This window comes from Anolis carolinensis, chromosome 2, assembly GCF_035594765.1.
Source record: "Anolis carolinensis isolate JA03-04 chromosome 2, rAnoCar3.1.pri, whole genome shotgun sequence".
Classification (NCBI taxonomy): domain Eukaryota; kingdom Metazoa; phylum Chordata; class Lepidosauria; order Squamata; family Dactyloidae; genus Anolis; species Anolis carolinensis.
Window position 1 is genome coordinate 100,781,878 of NC_085842.1, and position 26,928 is coordinate 100,808,805.

Consider the following 26,928-nt stretch of genomic DNA (forward strand, 5'->3'; position numbering starts at 1 on the left):
GGGATCCGTGTGTGTGTGGGACGCTTCCCTGAAGACTTGTGTGCTTTCCTGTGCTGTGACGTAAGTTGATTGGAATCCAGGGTCAGACGGCGGGAGGGATTGTGTGGGCATTTGTTTGTGCAAACCTGTGCTTACTCTTATTAGCTTGACCTTCCGTCGTCTTCTTGACGGACGCCATCTCCTGCTTTGAGAACTCGGACTGAACTGACCACGGCTTGTCTTCCCCCCTTCTTGGACTTGGAAAAACTACAAACGTCTGCTTCTGGCTTTGATCTACGGAACGGAACTGGTCTACTCAACTGCTACAATCCTTGGCTGATTTACTCGTGTTGGAGATCCTGTCTGCTGTGTGTGTGTGGGGAGCGACGCAAGTTACTCTAAGCACAGTGTTGGCAGCAGAGAGGAATCTGCTGCCAATTAGTTGCATTCTTTGTATCTTTTGTTCCTTGGCTTTCGTTTCGTTTATACCCAGGCTGAAGCAAGCAGTTTGTTTTTACCCGGATTAAACTCCGGTTTAATCCGGTTTATCTTTTGAACATTTACTTTTGCCCCTTTTTGCTCCTAAAGGCAAAAACTGCCTGGCCCTTGTGTTTTACGGGCATTTTTGAGTTCTGTAATCTAATAAACTCTGTTACTTTGAATCTTGTGGCGTTCTGTCCTTGACAGGTGTGTTCTAGTTGCTTCAATATTCATCTTTCTAGAAGTTATTTGTGTTGATGTAAGTAGTGAGGTTTGTCTTCTAATCATAAAACCCCATCATGACCACTATAGCATGCTCTGACATTATTGTGAGATGCTTAATAGACATAATGTGCCAATAGTAAATTGTATTTCCTGTACTTAACTGCTCACCTGAAAAGGGGATTGAAGAAATTTGCTAGTAACATGTTCAGATTCTATACTCTAAATATTACTTTCAATATATATTGAGTAGCTTTCTGAATAGCATCACAGAAATGGAGTAGATTTATGAGGTGTTTTTGCATGTGCTCTTGTAACTGGTTTAGAAACATTACAGAAATTGGCAGTTACCCATTTCCCAGTCTTGATTATTGGAAGTGGTCTGAAAAATATGCATATTTATGATTAATTATGTAAAGGAAGCCATGTGCCTGCTGTGTACAAACCATAAATACGTAACTGAGAACTGATGGTGGGGATACATTTCGGGAAGCAGTAAAAATGAAGCACAAAGGGCTTTCTCTGGGGAAATGCAGGAAATGTTTCCCTTCGCATGCTATTACAATGTAAGTGCAAAGAAATAACAAAATTGCCAGTGCTTCTGCTGCTTCCCATTAATGTTTGAAAAAAGTCCTACATACCTAGGTTTATACAAAACCTTTGAAATAGTGCCATTTTATTTTAGAAAGAATTGTTTTTAAAAATGGCTGGCAAAATCTAGTTTAAAGGGGTTATTTGTGTACCCAATACTGACTTATTTGGGCATCCATGTGCATCATATTCTGCTGGAAACAAGTACTTTTACCGATACATCTTTTTAAACTTCTTGTTGCAGAATGGGCTGCTTAGATTTAACCTTTTAATTATGTTTACATTTGTTTCATTGGAAAGTATGTAAAATTCAAGAGAGGGGCTAGGATTAGATTGGTAATTTAGCTTGAGTTGCACCCGATGTGCCTTGACTCCTTTTTCCATTGAACAACATTTTACAAAGTGTTTCATGAAACAATCCTTAGTTTCAGAAGACATTTCCATGTACTGGGGCTGTGGACTACATCAAAACTCCACTAGGCATGGGATTCTTTGGATCCACACCTAAAGCAGTTAAAAAATAATAGCATAGACCTAAAGCTTTGGGCCAAAATTACCACCTTTCAGGCTAAATGGAAAAAGAATGTCAGAATTTGTTTCGCTAAAACATTCAAAACTTCAGCATCTATTAATTGACAAACTGATTTTACAAAACAAAATTGATGGCATTCTTTATACATACTTTCTTCCAAATGAGGACACTTCTTCCTGACCATGCCAAGTGGAATACAGATTCAGTCTTACAGCAATATAGTTTTATGTTAGGTGACTAGATTGTAAAACACAGAGGTAGAAACTGTATATTAAGGAGTTTTCATTAACTCTTGTCAGTCCAGTATCGGTGGTGTCTGTAAAATTCTGCATATAGCTGAAGCCATTGTATGTAGTATGAAAATGATCTGGGCTTGATGCTACATTTAGTGATACTGTAGGAGTCAATATGTCCTGGGAAATTGTCAATGTGTGTACTTAGATAATCTTTTTCAAAATTAATGTAGTGTGCATATCTGTTGCTGGATACATAAACTGAATTCAGGTTAAGCTCTCTGAACTGTCTCTCCGATAATGGATTTCATTATTTCACCACAAATATTGCACAATCACTATTTATATGTTCAGATATATAAGACAGTGAAACAACATTTTATTGTAATTTGTTTGGTTTATTTTTCTTTAGTACAGTTGCGTAGGAAACATGTTCACTATGCATGTTGAGAATTTTGTCTTCAAAATAATGGCAAGCCATCTTTTCATAATATATGTGCAAGACAAAAAGAAAAACATACTTCATTTTTTAGCTATAAAACAATTGTATTTGATATATATTGTAGTTCTGATGATGGATTTCAGTGCCATTGACTCATTATGGATATTTTAGATAGGTCTGGTTCCTATATTTCAAATATTTTATGAATTTTAAATAATAAAATAGAAAAAACCTACTACTTCGGAAGTAGTTCATTTCATTGGTTTCTAGAATTCCAAATTGAACTAACTCCAGAGCTGAAATTTAAATTGTTATGTATTTAAGCTTTTATTCTTTTTCCTTCTAAGTGCTGCTTAGTTTTTTTTTAAAGAGTGCCAGCATTTTTGCACAGCAACCTGTTTTATTAATTGTTTTTTGAAGCACTTTTTGAGTCTTCTAAGTACAACCATGCCTTCTCTCTGTCCTGTTACATTAATTTTATACACTAAAACTGGAGAAACAGCCTAGCACAAGCACACCCCCAGTTTGTGGGAGGATTCTAATTGCACATAAGTCTACCACCTTGCTCCATTCACCTGCATTGTGTTTGTGTTTGGTTTGTATCGAGGTTCTCACCAGCTAGCTCCTTTTGCTCAGCTAAGGAATCCAATCTTGGAGCTCATTTGCTTTCCCCAAATGGAGCAGAAAACTTGATGATATAGGAAGCATGCAGGGGCCTCCCTTGTCTAGGAATGCTGGTATGCCGACTGTCCACAATCATTTGCTTGTACTATGGAAAGAGGGAGCTAAAAATAGGACCCCATTCCTATAAGGATACTTCTGTGTTTTTGAAGGCTTATTGTGGTCTTTGTTAACCTCATTTTTCTTGGGGCTTGAGGGATGAAGGTAAGAAATTGTAGCTTAAGATTTGAAATTAATCTTTAGGCACACCTTTTATGAATTAAAACTCAGCATTAAGTAGGTTTGGAATATCTGTTTCTGAAATGCAAAAATAAAATCCAAAACTCAATTCTGCTAAGTGCTTTTAAAAATGGTCTAAAATCAGTTTGCACTTTTGTTAAGTTTCTCTGTGAGCTTCTTACATTGATTCCTGTGAGTCTTAAGTGCTTGATGGTTTTCTGGCTTAGACTAGGAGTGGCGATGCTACCGATCAGATCCTTCATTTGTTGTTGTTTTTTTGTTTTCACATTAAAATTTAGCTATGCATCACGAGGTAGTTTTTCAGTGTTTATAGCATATAGATTCCCAGATAAAGTTCTACATGTTATATAGACAGTGGATTCCATTTGTGAGAAGCCTTGATGGTTTCAGTATTTATCTCAAAAGTGTGCATGGATTTCTGCAGATGTCAGGCTTAGTGCTGCTGTGGGTGCCTTCGAGTGAAATACGGTAGACAGCTTCATCATATTCTTCACGTTCTTGATGAAAATCAATTATGTACATTAATGACGGCCGTATTTGATTGCTGAAGGAACAGACATGAGTAGTGGAATTGTGTCTTTTCAGCTCTTTCATAGCAGATTCTACATTGAGGTGCTATAATCTTCTAGAGGAAAAGTGAATGAAAAAGAAATTGCACAATTTTTAATGACCTTTTGATTACTGGATGACTTTTTTCAACAAGAATTGGCATAGCAATATGGTCAACATTTTTATATACACGTATTTTAATAGTTGTTGTTTTATGTTTGGCTATTGAGCTTTTCCAGAGTATTTCATTTTTCTTTTCAGAAATATTGTGGATTATTGCAGAAAAGTGTAGATTTTTTAAACAGGAGGCTATTGCCTATTTGAATCTTTTACTTGGAATAAATAAAAGTGATTTTCAGGGGCCAAACATGACTGGTAACTCCAGAAGTGTCATACAACTAACTTTGATCAATTGAAGTTTTTTAGCTAATAGACAAAGCTATCAATCCAGTATATAAATCTAAGATTTTTAGAGGAATTTGTAAGCATTTTTCAGGTATTTTCCTCACCTCTATTAAGATAGATATAGTGACAAATGTTTAATGTCTGACTGGTTTTTCTGGAATGTTTCTACTGCTTTTCAAAAGCAATCTCATACAATCTTCAATTGCTCATGCCAAATAGTGTTTGTGCTGTGCAAATTCAAGGAGCTAAATACACCATGAGTGGTACATTCAAGCCTCCACTGTGGATATATTTTCAACCTCCCGATATAACTGAGTTGAAATGAATCCCCCAAAGTAGTTGTTTGAATCAGTCTGAAGACCCTGCATTGTAGAATTTCAGATAGAGCCACCTTAGGTTAAGACAGTCTTAGCCCAATGGACTTCCCTGGGTCTTTCCCTAGTTTCAGTCACTTTAAGTAATCAAGCTACATTTTCAGTAAGGACAGAATGCATTGAGATCTCCCACTACCCAAACCGAGTCAGATATCTTTAAGTAGCTCTCATTAATTTAAATCAAATTTATACTGAAGATACCGGTATATTAAGTTACAACCTGAATAGGTGAACTATCAAGTGCTCTCATTTAAAAAGTTGATTTTAAAATGGCCTTAAATTGCTTTTTTATGTCTACCTTGATATTAACAAGATTTTCCTTATTCATGAGTATACATTTTTCCAATATTGTTTATTCCCTGTTGAAGTGTGTTACATTGTATGTACCTATGTTCAAATAATTATATATACAAATTATCACAGAAAATAGCATCAAGCCCTAATATTTGTATCATGTTTGGAGTCCTTGGCTGTCATTTTTGTTAGTTTGCAATGTGCTTTCAGACAAATCCTTTGAAGTCTAATTGTATAGATACATGAAGTGGCCTGTTCTGCCTATGAAATGAGGCTCTTGACGTAGTTTAATTTTGGTGCTTATGCAATAAGAATATGTTCTGTGGAAAATGGAAGCAAACTTCTCTGTGTCATAGTAACTTCAAAAAGATTAGTTGCCTTCCCCCAATACAACTTAACTTTTGAAAAGAATGTTATTGATAGTAAAGTTTTAATCTTTAGTGTTTAAGTTTGGATTCTGTCCCCGGTAGTCCTGTCTTACAACATCAATATTAAATTCACTGTAAAATGAAATAAATGTGGACAAAGTATATATAAGAATTCTGGCTTACTGTTCTGTGTGTACTGAACTTCTTTATTAATGGATTGCAGGGAAGTATTCTTCAAATTTTATACTCCTATATAAGTCTAAAACTTTAAGTCAAAAAAATCAATCACAAAAAACCTGTGTAAACCTATATATGGGTCAGTGTGAGTTCTGTATCTTAAGTCTCACCAAAAAAGGAACCATCCCTTTCTCTGAGTTGACAAGAGTTCAGTCTTTTCCAGAAGGACCTAAAATAAGCCCTGACTCCCTCTTGTATCTCCACCACTGGCCCTTTCAAATATTTGGGTAGGAAAATGGTAGCAGCAGGCAGGGCCTCTCAGTGGAATGACTCTTTACTTATCCACAGGTCATATCAATAATTTTGGAGCCCAAGCCTTTCAACTTCTACCTGAGTATATATGGTACTTGTTTTAAAGGTGGTAGAAAACCCCTTTTGTATATGGTACGGATGCCTTTTAACAGGTCAGAAAGAACAAGAAGATAAGAAATGCAACAATAATGAAATGATCTTTTACTTACAGCTCCTTACTTTTAATAGAATGCCATTTGTTTTATACTTAAAGCAGCAAGTTTGGCTGAGCCTGCACAAAAAACCTTTCCAAAATTACTTTTTCTGGTTGTCACAAAAACTAAAACTCCTTGTTAAAACAAGCAGTAGAAAAGCATCAAACGTATTTTATTGGTGTAACTTCTGTTGCTGTGGCAAGATTTCTCTTTACACATACACAGAGGTTAATGGAACACAAGTAATTACAAAATGAAAAATATTTTATAATTCCAGAAAATAGACCTACAAACATTGTAGGAAATGAACAGATTTTTAACCCAAAAATAATTGTTAATGTTGCAAACCTTGACATTTGTTTTTCAAGATACACATTATCCAGATGGAGTTCATAGCTTCATTCTGGACCAAGAAAAATCTGGGAAACCTTGTTTTGCCCTAGACTGACAGAGCACGTGGTTTGGATAAACACACATGCAGCGGAAGATCAACGAAGAATCACTGGCACCAATAAAGAGGCTGAAGCCTGTTTGGCTATCTACAAAAGATTTACTGACAAACGGAAAACTCTCAAGACGACATATACATACAGGGTGCAAATAGGCAGAGAGCAGAGGGCAGAGGGGAGAACAGATAACATAGCAAGCTATTTATAACCACCCCTGCTGTCTGATGCAATACACAGTTAACTCTTTATACACTCGCATAGTGGACAGCAGACAGCATGATGCAATCTCCAGCTCACATTGCAACACTATAACTCAATTACATTTAAACAACTCTATATACAATCATTCCCACTTCAACATAGACACCATGCTGTGTAAATAAGCTGTGTTGTGCAAAATACCTCCCTTGGGGCAGGGGCGGGGGGGGGGGGGTCACTTGTCTATATAAATGGACCTGTTCCAAAGATACATCATTACCACCATCCCATCCTGTGTTGAATGAAGAGCTGAAAACTTCCATGGGGCTTTGCTATGGTTTTTTTTGTTTTGTTTTTTGAGATGCTGCCATGCGTCCCTACCTTATCTTTTTTCTATTGCTCTTCCTAGCTTCATACAGGCATAGCTTGGTTAACAAAGCCTTTGACAGTGATGGTCCTCTTCAGAAAGCCTTCTTACATCTGCCAACTCTCATTTTCTTCCTCATCCTTTGTTTCCCCAGCCTTCTTTCATCTCTGAAATGCATATGTTTTAGCACCATTTGTATTTCAGAGATGGAGGGCCGAAGAAACGCATACGCTTGATATTGAATTAAAGCTGTATATCTGCAATAAACAATACAATAAAGTGTGTGTGTTGGGAAAGAATGGGCTTTTGAACTATCCTTCTATGCCTGCATATAACAGTCAGGGTACAGCAGTTGCCTCCAGAATCCCTTCCTGAACATGCAAATAGAGAAAAGGTGAGAGTGGATAAACCTGACTCACCAGCAACCCCTATGCATGTTTTAAAAAGCATGCAGATATGGTCACCAAAGCAGAAGTCATCAGACAGGTGGAGGCTGCTGAAAAAAAAACTTCCCTGGATTCTTTTTGGGAGAAGCATTCAAATGGTCTCTAGAAAAGTCAGAATACTTTTGCAATGCTGGCAACCTGGTTGTTTTCATAAAAGTTTGCTAAAATGTGTTGAACTGCTGTTTTGTTTTGGGGTGTAGTAACCTATCACTTCTCTACTTGCCATGTTAATTTCTGTCTCTAGCACCAAATTTTCTGTTAAAGAAGTAATGACCAGGAAGACATCAATTTTATTAACTTAGATATAGGGTTGTTGTATGTCTTTCGGGCTGTGTGGCCATGTTCCAGAAGTATTCTCTCCTGACGTTTCGCCCACATCTATGGCAGGCATCCTCAGAGGTTGTGAGGTACCTCGCAACCTCTGAGGATGCCTGCCATAGATGTGGGCGAAATGTCAGGAGGGAATACTTCTGGAACATGGCCACACAGCCCGAAAGACATACAACAACCCTGTGATCCCGGCCATGAAAGCCTTCGACAACACAACTTGGATATACTTTCTGAAGCATGTTAATTAACAAATATTTCCATCTTTTTCCTGTTTCAATGAAAGTAGTGGAACTGGTTAAAAATAAACCCAACTAAATAAACCCATTGATAACTCTTCCTCACTTTTTCATGTCTCATAATGTACTAACCTGGACTTTTATCATGTATAAAGCTGTGTTGTACTCAGTCCTGCTTTATAACAGGCAACATGACAAGTGGAAAAGAGGTTTCCATTTTTGGGCATCATGACCAAAGCATTCCAACTGAAGAGTTCATAATCCTGTAAGTCAAGGTGACATCCTAAGGCAGTTTCAGAAACTGCATGAAGAACTGTTATATCCAGCATGTTACTGTAGAGAAGCAATCCAATCTATTTGTAATGAAAGAACTGTGACTAGAGTTTTAGAAGCAATGCTGAAAAATGTTCTTGGAGCTCTGCTAAATTTTGGCAAGGCTATCAGCACATGTTGAGTATCTCTTATCTATATTTGGGATTTTTTTCCAGTTATTGGAGATGGGACCCAAGTCAAAACACAAAATTTATTGATGTTTCACATACACCTTATACACATATCCCAGTGGTAATCTTACGCACAATATTTTTAATAATTTTGTGCATGAAGTAATGTTTCTGTGCATTGAACCATCAGAAAATAAAGTTATCACTTTCTCAGCAATTTTGAATTTGGAGAAATTTAGATTTTGAAATTCCAGATAGGAGATACTCTTCTTATTGCTCTTTTTTTCTTAACAACATGAATATGTTATCATTTTAACTAAACAGCAGTTCTTCAAGTTGCTTCTGACACATAAAAAACTAAACAGTTGTAACTACAGATTTAACAAAGATACTTTTATTTCCCTTGTCCTACTCTCTGTTTCAAGTTATTTTATTTCAATGTTACAATATTTTTAAAGATAATGGGTGGATGATTCTAGCTGCCTCCTTTTTTCTGAATAGTAGCCCTACTTTTCTGAAAATGTGTGTTTATTCTCCAGCTTTTCCATGTTTCCATTTACTGCAATAACCATCTGAGCATCGTGACATGTGAGATTTCCCAGCACATTTTTGTGGCCAATGATGGAGCCTTGTAGTCTTCCTGTGTTTTTTGCACCTTGTAATATTTTGAATTGATTGCAAAAGCCTGGAAAATGATTTCACACTTCAGAGTTATCCCAAGCATTCTGTCCTCTACTTTTCTCCTTTTGTGGGCACCAGGCTGAGATTTACCACAATTTTGATAGTAGTACCAATAGCTTCCTTTTGCAGCCTTTCCTAGCACCTGACATTTTTCAAAAATTTGCTTCATTCCAAATTTTTCCATATTCCATTTCCTCCCTCTTAATTAACATCTTAATCCTGTTTTTTTTTTAATTCTTTACAGAGAATAATTTTGGTTTTCTACAAAATGTATGGAATGCCAATCTATAAAGTACAATTTAAATGTTTTATTTAAAATATAAGCAAGAAGCATCTTTTATAATGCTCTGATTATATTGATTTGAAAAGAAAAGTCCAGGATTTTTACCTTTTTCATTTGAATAGTAATTTAGAAGGCATTGTTTCATTTTCAGGCCAACGAGCATCTAAAAATGTTGAGCAGCTTGCCCTGGTGTCTTTATTTCATTTGTCAGTTCTCCAAAAGTATCAAAAAATTCTTCCATTTCCTTCTGAAGGAGTTGATTCCTTCTCTCTGCATCTTCATGTGCCCTCTCCGCATTGCGCATTTTAATTTCCACCAAATGATACCACTTCCGGTGCTGTCCTAGTTTTGAATGCAGATCCTTAATCTCTAGCTGTAATTCTTCGTTCTGTTGCTCTAGGCTGTTGGCATAAAAACAGGCAGTGTAGTTTTCCACTTTGCAGTCTTTTCCCTGGCTTCATCATGAAATAAAGTTACTTTTGAAAATATATTGCTCTTCAAGTACTTTTAAAAAACTTTTAACATTAAGCAGAAAACCTGAAAGATGTATATGTCCTCCTAACATGCCCTAATCCAAAATCACTAGATTTGTTTCTGCATCCAATATGCTTATTGCTTTTGCAATCGCCATTGTCACACATTGATCTTGTCCAACCTCAAGGTCCCCAGGGGCAAATATGGACATATCACCAGCAGCCCAAACCTCACTGTAGTAAGCAGTACATTTTATGCAGATGGAGAATGGCTGAGAAAATATAATAATAATCTTCTGCTGCTACTTTTCCATATCTAGTAAACCAACCCTCTCATAACTACATTTAGACTCACCAGTACGTGTGAAGTATATATATTTCCCTATTTTACTTTTGGGAAAAAGTCTTTATTGTAATTCTGGCTTTGAAAGGCAAATTCAATCAGCAGAATTGATCCTTTAAAATTTATAATTAAAACTATGGCACATTGTCAGCGTATGTAAAGTAGTAATTTCAATGGGTTTTCAATAATATTTTCCCCTTTTGCTGAAACTAATCTATTAGTGTACACAGTATTCACAAACCAATATAAAGCCCTTGCCCTATTGATTGCAGTAGTTAACAACCCAAAGAAGAAAACTCCAATTTTAGGCATTCCAGAAGTTGAATTTTTACCTGAAAACCTTTGCTTCGTACTCTGCCTTCTGCTGGGCAATCTGCTGCTTCAGGCTGACAAAGTGGCACTGCAAGGAGCTTTGGCTTGTTGAGATGCCATTGTTGGGAAGGGGGCCTTCTTTACAGTTGTTCATCTGGCCTTTTTCCAAGCTGTCTTGAAACTCCAAAAGGTTTGTTGTTGCCTTGCTTGTTTCTACAGAATCTTCTGTGCATTTGACACTGGCAAACAATAGCTCTTCTTCACACACCAAGTCATCTGAGCAGTTCTTCCATGAGATCTCAGTCACTTTGTTTATCTCCTTGCAGCTCATTGGACAAGTGCATTCAGCTTGGTTCTAGGTGAGAAATGGTTTTGGTTCGAATGTTTTCTCGTTTCGCCCCAGACTCTGAAACTTCCCATCCTAATTGCAGCTGTCCAAAGCTTCTCAAATGCTTGGAAAGAATCCACTTTATTAGAGCCTGGGTCTTGTTTCATTTCCAGACTGTTCTTGGTATGGAATGGGAAACGCCTCAAGTTGCTGTACTGCACATGTCTTCTTGCAATCAGGGCTTGTGCCTTCCCACCAGAGACACTGGCTCCTTTATTACCCCCCCCCTTTTTTTTTTCTTTTTTTTTCTTTGTAACATTGGTGGATATGGCTGGAAGGAACACTGGCTTAATCTATAAGCTGCTTGTTAAGGAGTTTCCCAAACTCTTTGTGGAAGTCATTCATCCAAAGATCAGAAGAAGAAAATAGTGAAAGCTGTGGGAATACTTGCAGGCTGTCTTTCATAAATACACCTTTTTTGTAGGCAAGAAGAGAAGTATAATAAATTCATTCTGGATATACTATTATTGGCTGTCACGAAAAAGCTAAATTAATGGAGAACTGTAGTTGGTAGTGACAAATCCTTATTTTGTTTCTTAGGTGAGCTGTAGTTAATTCATTCCCTTTATTCCGTCACTACAATATTTTTTGCAGGAACCTACAAATCAATTGAAACTGCATATCACAAGACAGAAATTATTAAATTTAATGTTCACACATACAAATAAAACATTTTCTTCTGTACTTATGGCAACATAAAAGGTAACTTCTGTAATGTTCCTCAGGCAACTTTCTTTCTATATATTCTGTAGTTCCCTAGCACAGACTAATAGTCTGCTTGAAGAAATGGGCCCATATATTTCTTTTCACACAGAGAACTGAAATAAATAATGAGGTAAACCCACCACCCTGTCCCCATTTTCACTAACAAAATTTCATTTGGAGGAGCCTTGCTTATAGGGTTTACTCAATGTTCTCCTTTAATATTCAGATAGAAATTCATTTCGAAGTCATAGATAATCCTGCACACTTTGCATGGAGAAGACATAATTAAAAATGATTTATTGGGTCTCATGGTGGTTTTCAAAAGTTAACACAAACATACGATAATTAAAAAATAATAGAATACAATAGTAAAAAATGGTTAAATAAACATAAAATTAATACAAATAAAAAATATGAAAACAACAAATACATAGAAAGTCCAGCACATGATACAGTGTTTAAATGTGTGAAAGAGAATTCAAAATTCCTAATTCCAAATGTATATTCTGTCATTTTAAGCCAAGAGTGACCTCATATAACCTATTTTCCGCACCAAACAGAAACTCCTTTTTATCATTCACAAGTCTCAAATTCCTGATTTCTATCACCTGAATTTGAAGTTAATCCTTTAAAACATATAAATGTACAGTTGTCTTAAATATGTAACAGGTCAATTTCTGTTCCAAGGAAAAGAGAAGGGGTCCTTTCGATAACAAATTCCTCTGTAGTCCATGCATTAAAAAGAGTCAAAAGGGTGGATAAGGGAGATATAGAGGTATTTAACTGAAACGATATTTGAAGAAAAGTATGAGGATTTAGAAAAATGTTCTTGGTGGTAGCCATGGGATCTTGGTCCTCATCAACTGGCATGAGCCATTACTCAAACTTTTTTTTTTCGTGTCAGGAGCAACCGGAGTTGCTTCTGGAGTGAGAGAATTGGCCGTCTGCAAGGACGTTGCCCAGGGGACGCCCGGATGTTTTGATGTTTTACCATCCTTGTGGGAGGCTTCTCTCATGTCCCCGCATGGAGCTGGAGCTGATAGAGGGAGCTCATCCACGCTCTCTCCGGGTGGGATTCAAACCTGGCAGCCTTCAGGTCACCAACCCAACCCAAAGTCACAAGGCTTTTATCCCCTAGGCCACTGGAGGCTCCAAACTCAGGGCTTCTATGAACAACAGAAGATGTAAAGGACGGTCTCTTTTGGAATAAAGGAAATGAAGAGGAAAAGACTTGGGACCAATTCTTTTAACCAGATGACAAAATAACATAACATTTGGCATCATCTTGTGCCAATGACTCCAGGAATACATATGTTAACTGTTGTAAATGTTAAAGCTCTTGAATTTATAACGTTTGAATTTCACTTGGTGTTTTTATGGTTTTTCTCCCCAAAGTGGCAGAAAAGCAAATAAATAAATGCTGGCAGAATAATAAAGATCTCATAGTTGTCAGGGCCACATTCAGAGAGGTTGGTCTATAGAGTCAAAGAACTGTCAAGTTGGAAGAGACCACAAGGGCTGTCCAGTCTAACCTCATTCTGCCATGTAAGAATACAAAATCAAAGCACTACCAACAGATGGCCATCCAGCCCCTGCTTAAAAACCTCCAGAGAAGAAGACTGTCATGCCCCCAGGAAGCATATTCCACTGCTTAACAGCTCTTGCCACCAGGAAGTTGTTTCCTGCAAATTGAGTCCAGCAATAGGTGTTTCAAGAGCAAATGGAAGCAGCCTACTCTAGATCAAATGTGTCCATTTCATGCAACTGGTGTGTTATGGGTGCTGTTCTGTAGTGACCTCTGCCCCTTCTGTATGAGAATGAGCACTGTCATCAGTTGGCATGCTTGGGCACAGACAACGTATGAAATGCTTATCCTCTTGGGCACCAACTTTCCCTTGTCCAAGTGTTCTTATAGGAAGGAGACAAATAAACAATACCCCATCATGCCAGGGTACAGAAGCAGGGGAAAGGCCTGCCCTCCATTCCCACTGCCACTATCCTTGTCTCCAAAGGAGAGAATATGACAACTCCATTTCGCCTGTAAATGCAGGGACAACTTCATTAAGCCTACAAATTAAAGACCTTCCCTCCATCCTAACTGCCATTGCCCTGACTTCAGAAGAACACTTGACGTAATCATATGCCAGCCCCATTTCCCTGTGTTTTGTACCTTTTTAGATTGTAAGTCTGAGGACATGGAACAATTTGTAAACTGTTCTGAGAAACTTTTGCTTGGTTTTTGAGATATGGGTACTCTAAACAAGCAAACAAACAAGTGAATAGTAGCATGGACTGTTGTTCTATTCTGTTTGGCATAGATGGGGAACATGTGTCCCTCAAAAAACATGGTTGTACAGCAGCTCCTACCATCAGCACCACTTATGGAACAGCAGCAGAAGAAAGTTTTAGTCTATCAACATCTTGAAGATCCGTGGTTCCCATGCCTCTCCTCCACTTCCTCTCAGCTTCATTTTCTTGGAATGGCAGTGAGAAGAAGGGCATCAGCAATTTAACATCCCTATGCAGGTCCAGTGAAAGCTTTGTATTAAATTGAAATAGCATGTAAAAAGTGCATTGTGGAAAAGAAGGAAGAAACAGTGCTATTAAAAAGCAACAAAACAAATTATATACACAATTTAAATACCATCCTTAAAGGGTCAACTTGGAAGACAACACATCTAATGCAATATATATGTTATTGTATTATCAAGATATGATCACTAGATGTCACTGTTGCTTTTTATTTTCAGTAAGAGTACCATGCAGAAACAAAATTATTTGTAATCAGAACAGAATTGCAGTATTTATATATGGATGGAAATACATGTTTAAAGGTGCTTGTTATACTAGTCATTTGTTTTGAGTTGTCTTATTCAAAAAAACATTTCACCGACATTTAGGAAAATTGTTGAATGCTGATGCTGCGTATCACATCCTCGACGCATTTGTGCTTTAATAGTGTAACTTCTGCTGGTTTGTTTTCCATTCTGTAAGTTCCTCAGTATTGATAATGTCATTTCCATTGCTTTTTTAAAAAATTCAAAGTTAAGCCATAATAACACAATAATGGCATGACTTCACAGGGTTATTACATTATTGCCTCTGTCTGTCTGTCTATCTATCTATCTATCTATCTATCTATCTATCTATCTATCTATCTATCTATCTATCTAATTGGCACTATGGTGCATGCACAGGAAAAGAGAGGAAAGAACTTTAGAAGACAGCTCCATGAAGTAAAGACATGTACCTTGACTTCCAAAGGCTAACAGTCAAGATTGCACTATAACACCAAGCCGTTCACTTTAAGAAAAAATACCAAAATATTTAAAAGTGGTTTCTAGATGTAGAACACACAGAATAGATCAGAAACCACAGCTATTTTCTTGGGGGAGTCTTGTCTCCCCCCCGCCCCCCAATCAGCTAAGGCTTCCCTGCTGGAGGTTTCCCTGGGAATCAAGGGAAGAACCACAGGACTACTCGCTATTCTGGCATCCTCCTCATGAAGCAGAATGAGACCTGCCTTCTCAAACAGCTGCAATGGAGCAGTGCCTCTAAATACCACTGGGAGAACCATGACATTTTGTGATAAGGCTGAGGCAAAGGTGAGATTAATCCATCACTACAATGGTATAACAATATAGAATCATAGAGGTAGAAGAGACGAAACAGGCTACCCAATCCAACACCATTCTGCCATGCAGTAAAATACAATCAAAGCACTCCTAACAGATAGCCATCCAACCTTTGCATAAAAACCCCAGAGGAGATTCCACCACACTCCAAGGCAACATATTCCACTGCTGAACAGCTTTTACCATCCTTCCTAATGTTTTTTTTTTTTTTGCTGGGGGGGGGGAGGGATTTATTTTCTTGCAATTTGTGTGATAATCGCCAAGGCTTGTTTTATGGCACTATTTTTAGCTATATTAAGTTCAAAGTATTTCACTTAATCCAGTTGGTTTTTTTAAATGCAAATATTACAACCACAAGGATTTCCTCACATTCAAAAAGGGGGGGTGGGGGTGGGGGGAAAGCAGAACAAACAGAAAGCAAAAAAATCTTTTGCTCCTTGCTTATACTATGTAAGTATAAGCCGCCCCGAGCCCTAGGGGAGTGGCGGCATATTAGTTTGAAAAATAAATAAACAAATAAATAAATAATGTGTTGGTTTCTCTACATGAATCAGTAGTCAATTTGTCAGTTCATTTATAATTTTGCCTTAATTCATTAACCAAGAAGACAATCCATTTGTTCCTGCCCCAATATCAATCCCAACTCAAAGACATTGATGCCCATGCAATAAATACTCCTGTTGCCACATCGAATTTGTATTATCCAAAGTGGTACTTCTCCAAAACAGGGCTTCTGCTATTTTTCACCAAGATTGCTGATGAACATTACCATTTAATGAAATAATAAACACTGAACATGTCTATTTTCTCTCATTGATCACATCTTGCCCAGTTACAGCATTTGAGTTAAACTGCACCCTAAAAATACCCTCGATAAGTCTATGGTGTAGCTGACCAAGTAGAGCTACAAACCTCTATGGCTTTGTTTTCCAGCTTTTCATTATACAATTGGAAAGGCATTCAATCCGGTCAATCCATCACATAGTGCAGGCCAGTGTTTCCCAAACTCTGGTCTTCCAGGTGTTTTAGTCTTCAGCTCCCAGAATCCCTGATCTTTGGCCAAAGCAGCTGAGCCTTCTGGGAGTGGAAGCCCAAAACACATGGAGGACTTGAGTTTAGGCCATTGTATTAGCTTCAAGTGGCCCTAGTGTATCATTCATATATAATCTTGGAATGCCCCTTCCATGGACAAAGTTTCTATGAATATAACCAGCCCTTAGCCACCCCCAAATCTGACCATTCCCAGGGCAGATAAAGTGAGTGTAAGGAAAACATGAGAAGACTATATGAAATGGCCATGGTAGCTATGTGTTAGCTTCCAGTATCAAAGGTATTTATCCACTGCTGTGAAAAATGAGCATGTTATGTCCTACTTGTAGACTTCCCAAGGGCAACTACTGGGCCACAACCCATGAATACCAAGTTAGATTTGATCTGATTCAACATGGTTTCTTATGCTCTTGTATTCATCATAGCTAAAGTCCTATTGATTTCAATGCATCTTCCATGTCTGGATCCAAGCTTCTAAGTTCTCCTGAGACCACATTGGACAACAAAAACAGGTACAGTATGATTTCACAGGCAGGAAATCCCTTGCCAGCATGATTTCTATTGTAAAGTGTGGCATCTAGAAGAAATAGAAAAGATATAACCGAGCTGCAGATATAAAATGTAATTTTCTCAGGGCCACAAAATATTAACTTCCCACCAGCACAGTGTCAGATTTCATATACATTTATCTCTAAATTTATTCATTCTCTTCAGCTGCATACTTATATAATGTACTTATATAATATAACATAATAACATCTTTGCTGCTTCTCAGGCTTTTTCCAGTTCTGTCCAAGTCTGAGTACTAAATCCAAAGGGGAAACAAACACATCCTTAAATGTCACATTAAAGTACCTCAACATTAGGAAGAACATCCTGACAGTAAGAGCTGTTCAATAATGGAATATAGCTATGTTGCCTCAGAGGATGATGAAGTCTCCTTCTCTGGAGGTTTTAAAGCACAGGCTAGGTCATCTGTTGGGGTACTTTGATTGAGGTTGGACTAGATGGCCCTTGGAGTCTCTTTTGGTTCTATGAAATTCATTTTGTCGGTTTTGGCCCACCTCTCTAATCTGTTAAGGTCATTATTAATTCTGATCCTGTATTAGCTATCCCTCCTAATTTGGTGTCATTTGCAAACTTGATAAGCATGCCCTCTAAACCTTCATCCTTCTATAAACCTTAAAGTCTCTTGTCTTTTCCAATAAGGTACACAGATCAGTAGCTTTCTTTCTGAACTGTGAGTAGACTTCGTATTAACACTAGAGTTCATGATTATTTCCCCACTGTAGAAGTATTGGCAATTGCTCTGGAGCCAGACTTCTTGCAGCTGTTGGGAGAGACAGTGACTTTATTCTGAGACAATGTCTCATTGTAATAATCTAGTTTCAATTCTGATTGTGAAGAAAAGCAGACTATGTTTTTGTCATTGCTGTCCTGAATCATTGGAATGATTCATAAAATTAGACTGTTTTTAAAAAGCTGTTTACAGGCAGGTATGATAATCTCCTGAGACGATTTAGTTGTCTAGGTGCTTCTTGAGAGATTTTAGATATCTCCTTGGTCATTTAAGTAAATGAAGTCATGATGACACTATCCATTTCCAAGGCACACTTCAAGTCAAACCTCTGCATGTGGGAATGGGACCACTCCCTATATTGACTACTTGCAAGTCTTTCAAAGTGATGCTATCAAGAATAGGGCAGTAAATAACATGCAATGATGACCACACCTTTCTCCTCATCTGTCCATGTTGATTTAGGAGAGAAGAGAGGAAATCAGAAGCAGTTCAAAGGCTTTTAGCCAAACAGTAATGAGGCTGAGAGGCTTTTAAGCTCTATATTAATAGGCACTCAGTTTTCAGTTTAAAGCACAAGCTTGCTTTTGTAAATCAGGAATCTTAATGATTTGCACACCATGCTCTATTATCTACAAGCTTTTGGAGACTGGCCAGTAATGTTGCTGGAAATATTTCCATTGACACATGGCCTTTAGCTCTGAAACTCTGGGAGTAGAAGAGTGATGTTTAATCAAATGGGCTTGGTTCTCTGTGGCAGCTTGGCTTTAGATCATGTTTCCATGCCAAAGCTGTGTGTCATAATAGCTCAAAACACTTTTTCAATTGTTTGGCATCTATTCTGTTTAAGAGGCCAATGTTTTGGCTGCAGCAGGAATAAGGCCATGGTCTAGAGTGGCTAAACTGGATGCAAGCCCAGTAAGTCTTGCCTCTGAGTAGACATGTAGATTGTTGCACTGTAAATCATGCTGCTCCACCACTAAATGAACAAATAGCACATGTGGTTCATTTACGTATTTAATTTATATTCTTCCTTTCTCTTTGTATAGGATCTTGATAAAATTGGCCAACACATATTTTTGTGCCTCAAACGTTAGCCCTGTTTCTGGGTAAATTTAGCCTGCTGATTCCAAAAATTGCTCAATTTCCCCCTATTAACCTTAGTTTACACACACACACATGCCATGTACCACTTTTCATCTGCTCTCCCATAGAAAATAATGATAACTACAACTAAGAAAATCATGATAACCATATCCAATGTAATTTTCTGAATCAGTGCCCCAAAAACCCCAGGAGCAGGTTTAAAAACCAAGACATCATTTAATTATGTAGTCAATTAAAATAGCATAAATAAAAGTTATTTTTACAAAAGTTTTTTTAAAAAACAATTATACAATAATATGGTGAAAATAATCAAGACAGTATCAAACACAGTCCCAACTTAATGATCAGTTGCACTCGTTTCCTGAGGTGTTAGATCTGACCATAGTAACACATGCCTTAATTGCCTTCCTGATTGGATTTTGCATGAATCAGACCAATTTTTGGCCAAAGGTTGACCTCCTGGCTAGTCAAGAATCTCCTCAGGACCTGTCCCAGACTACTGATACCATTTATATAGATTTATTCCCCAGCTGCTACAGAACTGACAAGAAGATATTATACAAGTTGGAGAAGGGAAATGCCTGGATGCAAACACCTGGTCTTAGCACTGAACAAAGAATCACATTTGTCAGTCTGACCACTTTTGGCCATCTGGCTACACTGATTGTTGGAATGTATACACTGATGGGTTTCAAGCAGGAGCCTTTTCACACTCTGCGATTAAATCTACACTATCCACTTTAAATGCCATGTCTGCATCTTATGGAAAGCTGGAATTAGTAGTTTGGTGACATACTAGAGGACCTTTCTGGCTGAGAAGTGTAAATGCCTCTATTCTCAATCTGCCAATCCTGGGATTGGCACTTAAACTGTAATCATAGTGCTTTCCCAAGGAGATGGTGAGCAGCAGGTGGCTCCATCCAATGGCAATGAGAGCCAGAGTGTCTTTGGTTTCCTCTACCTAGTTTTTTAAAAATATTAAAAATGGCTAGCAGCTTCTCTGTGACCTAGAAAGACGCCCAAAATTTAATTTAGCAGTGGCCCTATCATTTGTTGTTGTTCTATTTATTTATATGTTATGTCCCCAGTCTAGGACTGAAGAAGGCTCATAACAGTAGAAACAAACATAGCTAAAAGTGTATCTCATACAAAAGTTTAAAATGCAATGAAACTATCAATAATATTACAAACAATAGAAAGCAATGACTATTTCATGTGAACAGAACAATTCTAAAAAAACTATCAAAAAAGTATGTGCCTGTAGAAAGACAGCAAGAAAAACACGCCTTTCTAGTCTGGGGCTGCCACCAAGAAGGCCTTATCCTGTATGTACCTGTGGGGTTTTGGGGGCAGCAAGAAGGTTCTCTTCCCAAAGATCTCAAAACACAGGCAAATTCAATGGGAGAATACAGTTCTTCAACTAACCTGGACCTGAGCTATTGATGAACAAGAACTCCTTTCATCCCCCTGGAGGGACAATCAGGATGATTGACTGGAGCATGAACCTGGAGGGACATTGCTTCCTTCCCATCCTTACTCTTGTTTTATGATTCTATGATTTGCCAATCAGCAGAGACTGGTTCAGTACTCTTTTGAAAAGCCATGCACCTGGTCCCTGGCAAAGAAGCACTTAATGCTCTGGTTCTTCTTTAATGTTCTGTCTGCAATATGCTAAGAGATTTGCTTTGTGAGCTAAGGAGCTGCTCTGGGAAGTCAGTTCACGTTTGCATAATTCCAAAGCAAACAGAAGGGTGGAAAGAGATCATCGTTTTCAGAATCAATGCTTCCCTGGATGTCACTTGTGTTATGTTTTCAGAGGACCATTGGCAGCTGTTGCATTCATTATTTAGCACTGAATGCAGACTCAACCACATTCCATATGGAAAGCACCGATTTTGATCCAAGTATCCCTGAAAGTGGATAACATTCACTTTCTTATGTAAACTTGATTTTGGTTGAAAAAATGCTGTTTTGGGAATTGTGGTTTGCTTGTGTTGATTTCCCCCCATATGTTTGGACAGCCTTAGAACAACAAGCAACTTTAAAATCTCTTAAGGTTTTTTTTTTTTTAGAGAAGGGGAAATAACTGTAATCTGTATAAAGTAGAGTTGTCATTTTACAGATGCTTATGCTGAAATTAACAAAGTGGCCTTGGTTCCATTCTATGGTCTTACCCCATTGCTTCCATATCTGGGTGTAAATACTTCCTTTATGGTTATAACTACTTCTTTTTAAAATACCTAGGGAGAACTGTATATCTGCACCTAATATGCAGTACAGCTCCCATGTGCAGGGTCTAGTGCCTGCAGTTTCATTTATCCACATCTGACAAATAAGTCTTCCCTAGGCATTTTCTAGTTCCATACTCTCTCTCACACACACAGAGAAGATACATTTCAACATAAAAATATATCATTCCTTTTGGGAAAAATTTTCACCCCATAGCTCTTTTCAGTCCATGGTGATTGATTATCACTCCTTGTAAAAGTAAAAAAACCCAAAACAATGACAGGAGACCTCCCCAAGACTTGTATGAAGGAAGTCTACGTGTAAGAGGCCATTTACGTTTAAAATGCAATGAAACTTCCCCTGTTGTAATGGTCATATGGTTTTAATTGTTTTAATTTGATTTGGATATTGGCTTTTATTTGTGTTTTATGTTTCGTTTTTTCTACTTATCGTATTATATGTGGCATTTATTCTGCCATTGTGTAAGACCGCTCAGGGTTCCCCTGGGGGAGAAGAGCGGTATATAAAATAAATAAATAAATGAATAAATTTAAACATTTTAAGAAAGACAAATTCACTACAGCCATCTTATTTTATGGACAGAATATTTATTTATTTATTTATTTATTTATTTACAGCATTTATATTCCGCCCTTCTCACCCCAAGGGGACTCAGGGCGGATCACATTACACATATAGGCAAACATTCAATGCCTTTTAACATAGAACAAAGACAAACAAACATAGGCTCCGATGGGCCTCGAACTCATGACCTCCTGGTCAGAGTGATTCATTGCAGTTAATTGCAGCTGGCTTGCTCTCCCGCCTGCGCCACAGCCCGGGCTGTGAACATTTAGTTATAATCCATCGAATGGTAATCCATTAATGGTAAGCCTTGCAGAAATTTCTATTAATTTCTATGCCATAGGCTCACTTTATCTATATATATATAACTAGCTGTGCCCGGCCACGCGTTGCTGTGGCGAAGTCTGGTGGTATGGGAAATAAAGTATTGAGGAATTGGTGGTAGTTAAGGTAAAGGGTAAACGTTTTCCCCTGACATTAAGCCCAGTCATGTCTGACTCTGGGGGTTGGTGCTCATCTGCATTTCTAAGCTGAAGAGCCGGCGTTGTCCGTAGACTCCTCCAAGGTCATGTGGGATGATTGCACGGAGCGGCGTTACCTTCCCGCCGGAGCAGTACCTATTGATGCACTCACATTTGCATGTTTTTGAACTTATGGGTTGGCAGAAGCTGGGGCTAACAGTGGGGGCTCTCTCCGCTCCCCCAATTCAAACCTGTGGCCTTTCGGTCCAGAAGTTTAGCAGCTCAGTGCTTTAACACGCTGCACCATCAGGGGATATTATTTCCTAAAGGTTGTGAATATACAATATTTCTGATTGGTTTTTTTTTCTGTTGGAGACAAGTATGAATGCTGCAATTAGGAAAAATGATTAGGATGTAATGGCCTTGCAGCTTTAAAGTCTGGCTGTTTCCTCCCTGAGTGAATTTTTTGTTGGGAGGTGTTAGCTGGCCCTGATTGTTTCCTGTCTGGAATTCCCTTGTTTTCAGAGTGGTGTTCTTTGTGATATTTTATGTGCTTCTACTGTCTGTGGCCCTGAGAAAACAGAGGATTTGCCAGACTTTGATGATAGGAATACTTTGTTGGGAGGTGTTAGCTGGCCCTGATTGTTTCCTGTCTGGAATTCCCTTGTTTTCAGAGTGGTGTTCTTTGTGATATTTTATGTGCTTCTACTGTCTGTGGCCCTGAGAAAACAGAGGATTTGCCAGACTTTGATGATGGGAATACTTTGTTGGGAGGTGTTAGCTGGCCCTGATTGTTTCCTGTGTGGAATTCCCCTGTTTATTTACTGTCCTGGTTTTAGAGATTATATTGTTCTGCATTATTCTATCCCAGTAATTATTTCATATTAAAGTAGAATCTCACTTATCCAACATTCACTTATACAATGTTCTGGATTATCCAACGCAGTCTGCCTTTTCATAACCAATGTTTTTGTAGTCAGTGTTTTAAATTCATTGCGATATTTTAGTGGTAAATTTGTAAATACAGTACAGTAGAGTCTCACTTATCCAACATAAACAGGCTGGCAGAATATTGGATAAGCGAATATGTTGGATAATAAGGAGGCATTAAGGAAAAGCCTATTAAACATCAAATTAGGTTATGATTTTACAAATGAAGCACCAAAATATCATGTTAGACAACAAATTTGGCAGAAAAAGTAGTTCAATACACAGTAATGCTATGTAGTAATTACTGAATTTATGAATTTAGCACCAAAATATCACGATATATTGAAAACATTGACTACAAAAATGCGTTGGATAATCCAGAACGTTGGATAAGCGAGTGTTGGATAAGTGAGACTCTACTGTAATTACTACATAGCATTACTGCGCGTGGAACTACCTTTTCTGTCAAATTTGTTGTATAATATGATGTTTTGGTGCTTAATTTGTATAACGATTACCTAATTTGATGTTTAATCAGCTTTTCCTGAATCCCTTCTTATTATTCAACATATTCACTTATCCTGCCGGCCTGTTTATGTTGGATAAGTGAGACTCTACTGTATATTGATAATCTTATATTATCTGCTTAGAACTGGATTATATGAGGCCCCTTCTTCACAGCTGTATAAAATGCCCACTGAAGTGGATTATATGGCAGTGTGGAGTCAAGATAATCCAGTGCAAAGCAGATAATATAAGATTATAAATCGATTATATAGCTGTGTGGAAGGGCCTTGAGTCTACACTGCCATATAATCTAGTGCAAATTAGATAGCCTAAGTCTGCCTGTCACCTAACTGAACCCTGGCTGTCCCTTGGTTGACAGGCTGGTTGCTAGGAGACCAAGTGGGCAGAGATTAGCCCTCTAAACTGGCAGCAATTGGATTAAAAAAATATTGCTCTCCCTCTAATTAGGACTTTATTTTTCTTTTCTTTTTGTTGTATCAACCCTGAGGCGTGGTTGATGAATTGTGTTGTCAAATTTTGAGGTTGGGGGGCCTGTACTTTTGTTGTTTTGTGGGTCGCCATGATGCCATCCCTCTTTTATATATATAGATGGTAATGGAATCCTGGCACAGAGCAAAACAACAAAACTAAACACCCCCCAACCTAGCAATTTAACCACACAATACAACATCCATGCCTTAAGGTTGAAACAACAAAAGATCACGTCACGCACCTCCACACGGACAGAAAATCACACAAACCCACAATGCACCATCTACGTTTGCGCAAAGATGCCCCATTCACTCACCCAACCCCTCTTGTGCACACACCTCCCTCCCAGCCTCCCACCCCATGCGTCTCACCTACGACACAACCTCTGGCCTCCTCCATGACCAGCATGTCAGCCGCACTCTCCCAGCTCCTCCTGCTTCTCCTGACCAGGAGAGCAACAATGGCGGCACCCACTTTCCCTCACTAAAAGGAGAGAACCACGGACGCGGGGAGCCATGCCGGGGGGGAAGGAGAAGCCTCATGGCCAGACCAGAACAATCCAGCTTGCCGGCTAGAGGAAAGGCAGGCAATGGGAAAATGCTGTCCCCTGGGTCCTAGCGCCCACCTATTATCCGGATTATTCACTCTCACAACAGAAAGAAAAAGAAGCAAACCCGCCCACCAGTCATTCTACACTATTCCACAAAGACACACAGAAGCTCTACAAGATATACAATTATATACTATATATATAATTATATATACACACACTTTATTTATTTATATTATTTATTTCCACTACACTCTCCCTTATCCAACCTTCTACAATATCCAACCCATTTTAATATTCAATATTTTAAATATATGCTATAAACCATGACAATCAACACAACATAACTTCTAATATTTTAACAAGCTTAAAATCAGAACACCAAATAAAAAACAACACTCTTACAACAGGGGAATTCCAGACACTAAACAATCAGGGCCAGCTAACACCTCCCACGATCTGCCATGCAGGACACAATCCAACCACTCCCAACAGATGGTGACCCAACCTCTCAATAATAATAACAACAACAACAACAACAACAACAACAACAACATACAATCCTAAGGTTTGCACAGACCCCTAAAGATCATCCAGTACAACTTCCTTCTACCATATAGGAGGACACAATCCAAACACTCCTGATAGATGGCCTTCCAATATTGCCACAATAAAAATAATAATACAATCCTACAGTCACAGAAATAAGAGAGACCCCTAAAGGCCATCCAGTCCATACATCCAGGCCATACAGCCTCTTGATAATGATAATAATAATAATAATAATAATAATAATAACAACAACAACAACAACAACAACAATATCACGGAATCCTAAGGTTTGCGCACACCCCTAATGATCATCCAGTACAACCTCCTTCTACCATGCAGGGGAACACAATCCAAGCACTCCTAAAAGATGGCTATCCACCCACTATATAATAATAATGATGATCATGAAGATGATAATCATGATGATGATGATAATGATAATAATAATAATAATAATAATAATAATAATAATAATAATAATAATAATATCGAATCCAATAGTTTGGAGACACCCCTAAGGGCCATCCATCCCAACCCTTTCTACTATGCACCAGGACACAAACTAAGCATTCACAACACTTGGACAACGTATGAATACTATGCAATACTACACAGGGACAAAGACCCCCTCTACACTTACCACTTTCACAATCCATAAACAACCAAATACATACTAAACATAAAGACAACCATACAACAGACATTCAATACCACCACTAACTCAAATTTCTCACCAACGCCACCAGACAACACCACAGCAACGCGTGGCCGGGCACAGCTAGTAACCTATAAAATGGATATGGGAACTTTTCTCAAAAGATCATTGTTAGAATAAATAAATTGAATATGGTATGATGAAATATTAACAATCTTTTCAAAAACGTTCAACAGGGTGTGCTTAAAGTGATCTGAACTGGGAAAAACCTTCTGACATGATTTCATCAAAGGTTCTATAAACCCAAGATGGTCCTGGACAGAAATGTCCAGTTTATGTAGAGCCCATAGTTAGACTTATGACCTTATCAGCCATGTTGTCTGCCCTTCCCTTCCCAGTAACATTACAACAGAAAGAGGAAGGCCGTGGGGAAGGGAAGGGTAGAGCTTTCCCTCATCGGGCTGGGGGTAAATTTATTGATGCACTGATTTTTTGTAATAATAAAAATTTAAAAATTAAGAATACAAGACTGGGAGAAGCATCAAAATTGTGCTAAAAAGAAAGAAAATAGAGCAAAGCTTGCCTATATCATGGGGGCTGCCCGTGATGACCACATTTCCGCAGGCCCACACTTCCTTTCCTTGCGATGCCGGGTCTTCGCCACAACCTATGTCATCTGATAGGCAGTGTGCAAGGCTGTAAAATAAGGTTTAAAAAGTGGAGCCCAGTATTATTTTCCCTTTAAAAAACCCCATCCGATGAGGTTCGTTGGAAAAGATTTTATTTTGGGAGTAGAGCTCTCGGAGTACCATAGCATAGCCACAAGGGAATTGTTTACCAAGCCCTGGCCACATTCAATTAGATTATTGGGCCAGAGGGAGGGAAACTTGTTTATCTCAGCATTTCTGCCAAGCTTAGAGTTAAGGCTTAATTGTAGACAACCATTTACCCAGCTTGATAAAAGTTGCTTCTATAGAGTGGGCCATCTATATCTGCCATCCAATAAAGTGAACACATTTGTTTGAATCAAGGTAATTGATGTTCTCTTCTGTTGCTCTTTTTTTGTCTTTTAGATACAAATCAGCTGGAGTACAGCAACCACATGAATGAGCATTTCATTGCATATAATAGCAATAAATGCAACCTTTATG

General features: G+C 38.1%; 2 protein-coding genes and 1 non-coding gene across 6 annotated transcripts in view; 2 read left to right on the top strand and 1 right to left on the bottom strand.

The window, feature by feature from the left end:
- mapk9 (mitogen-activated protein kinase 9) overlaps positions 1–5,562 on the top strand; it is a 58,586-nt gene extending 53,024 nt beyond the window's left edge. For all 4 annotated transcript variants that reach the window (XM_062970305.1, XM_062970302.1, XM_062970303.1 and 1 more), the window contains exon 13: positions 667–5,562. The gene's annotated coding sequence lies outside the window, so the exon portion shown is untranslated. The remainder of the gene's footprint in view (positions 1–666) is intronic.
- A 1,668-nt stretch (positions 5,563–7,230) lies between these two features.
- On the top strand, positions 7,231–7,315 carry mir9574 (microRNA mir-9574). The gene has a single exon (NR_163053.1). It is a non-coding gene; the product is annotated as a microRNA mir-9574 (primary transcript).
- Positions 7,316–8,916: 1,601 nt separating this feature from the next.
- LOC100566153 (rho GTPase-activating protein 24) lies at positions 8,917–25,400 on the bottom strand. Its single transcript, XM_062970306.1, has 3 exons — positions 24,392–25,400; positions 10,655–11,620; positions 8,917–9,907 (listed from the first exon to the last, which is right to left on the bottom strand). Exons 2-3 carry the CDS (start codon positions 10,963–10,965, stop codon positions 9,670–9,672), a joined length of 549 nt encoding a protein of 182 aa, XP_062826376.1. The 5' UTR covers positions 10,966–11,620; positions 24,392–25,400; the 3' UTR covers positions 8,917–9,669.
- Positions 25,401–26,928: the final 1,528 nt, after the last annotated feature.

What these genes read in the sequence shown, in the direction of transcription:
- LOC100566153 (XM_062970306.1), bottom strand. Translation starts at nt 10,965, where the DNA reads ATGAGCTGCAAGGAGATAAACAAAGTGACTGAGATCTCATGGAAGAAC. An exon ending in TACGAAGCAAAGGTTTTCAG is followed by an intron (nt 9,908 to 10,654) that starts GTAAAAATTCAA and finishes TTATGCCAACAG; the next exon opens with CCTAGAGCAACAGAACGAAG.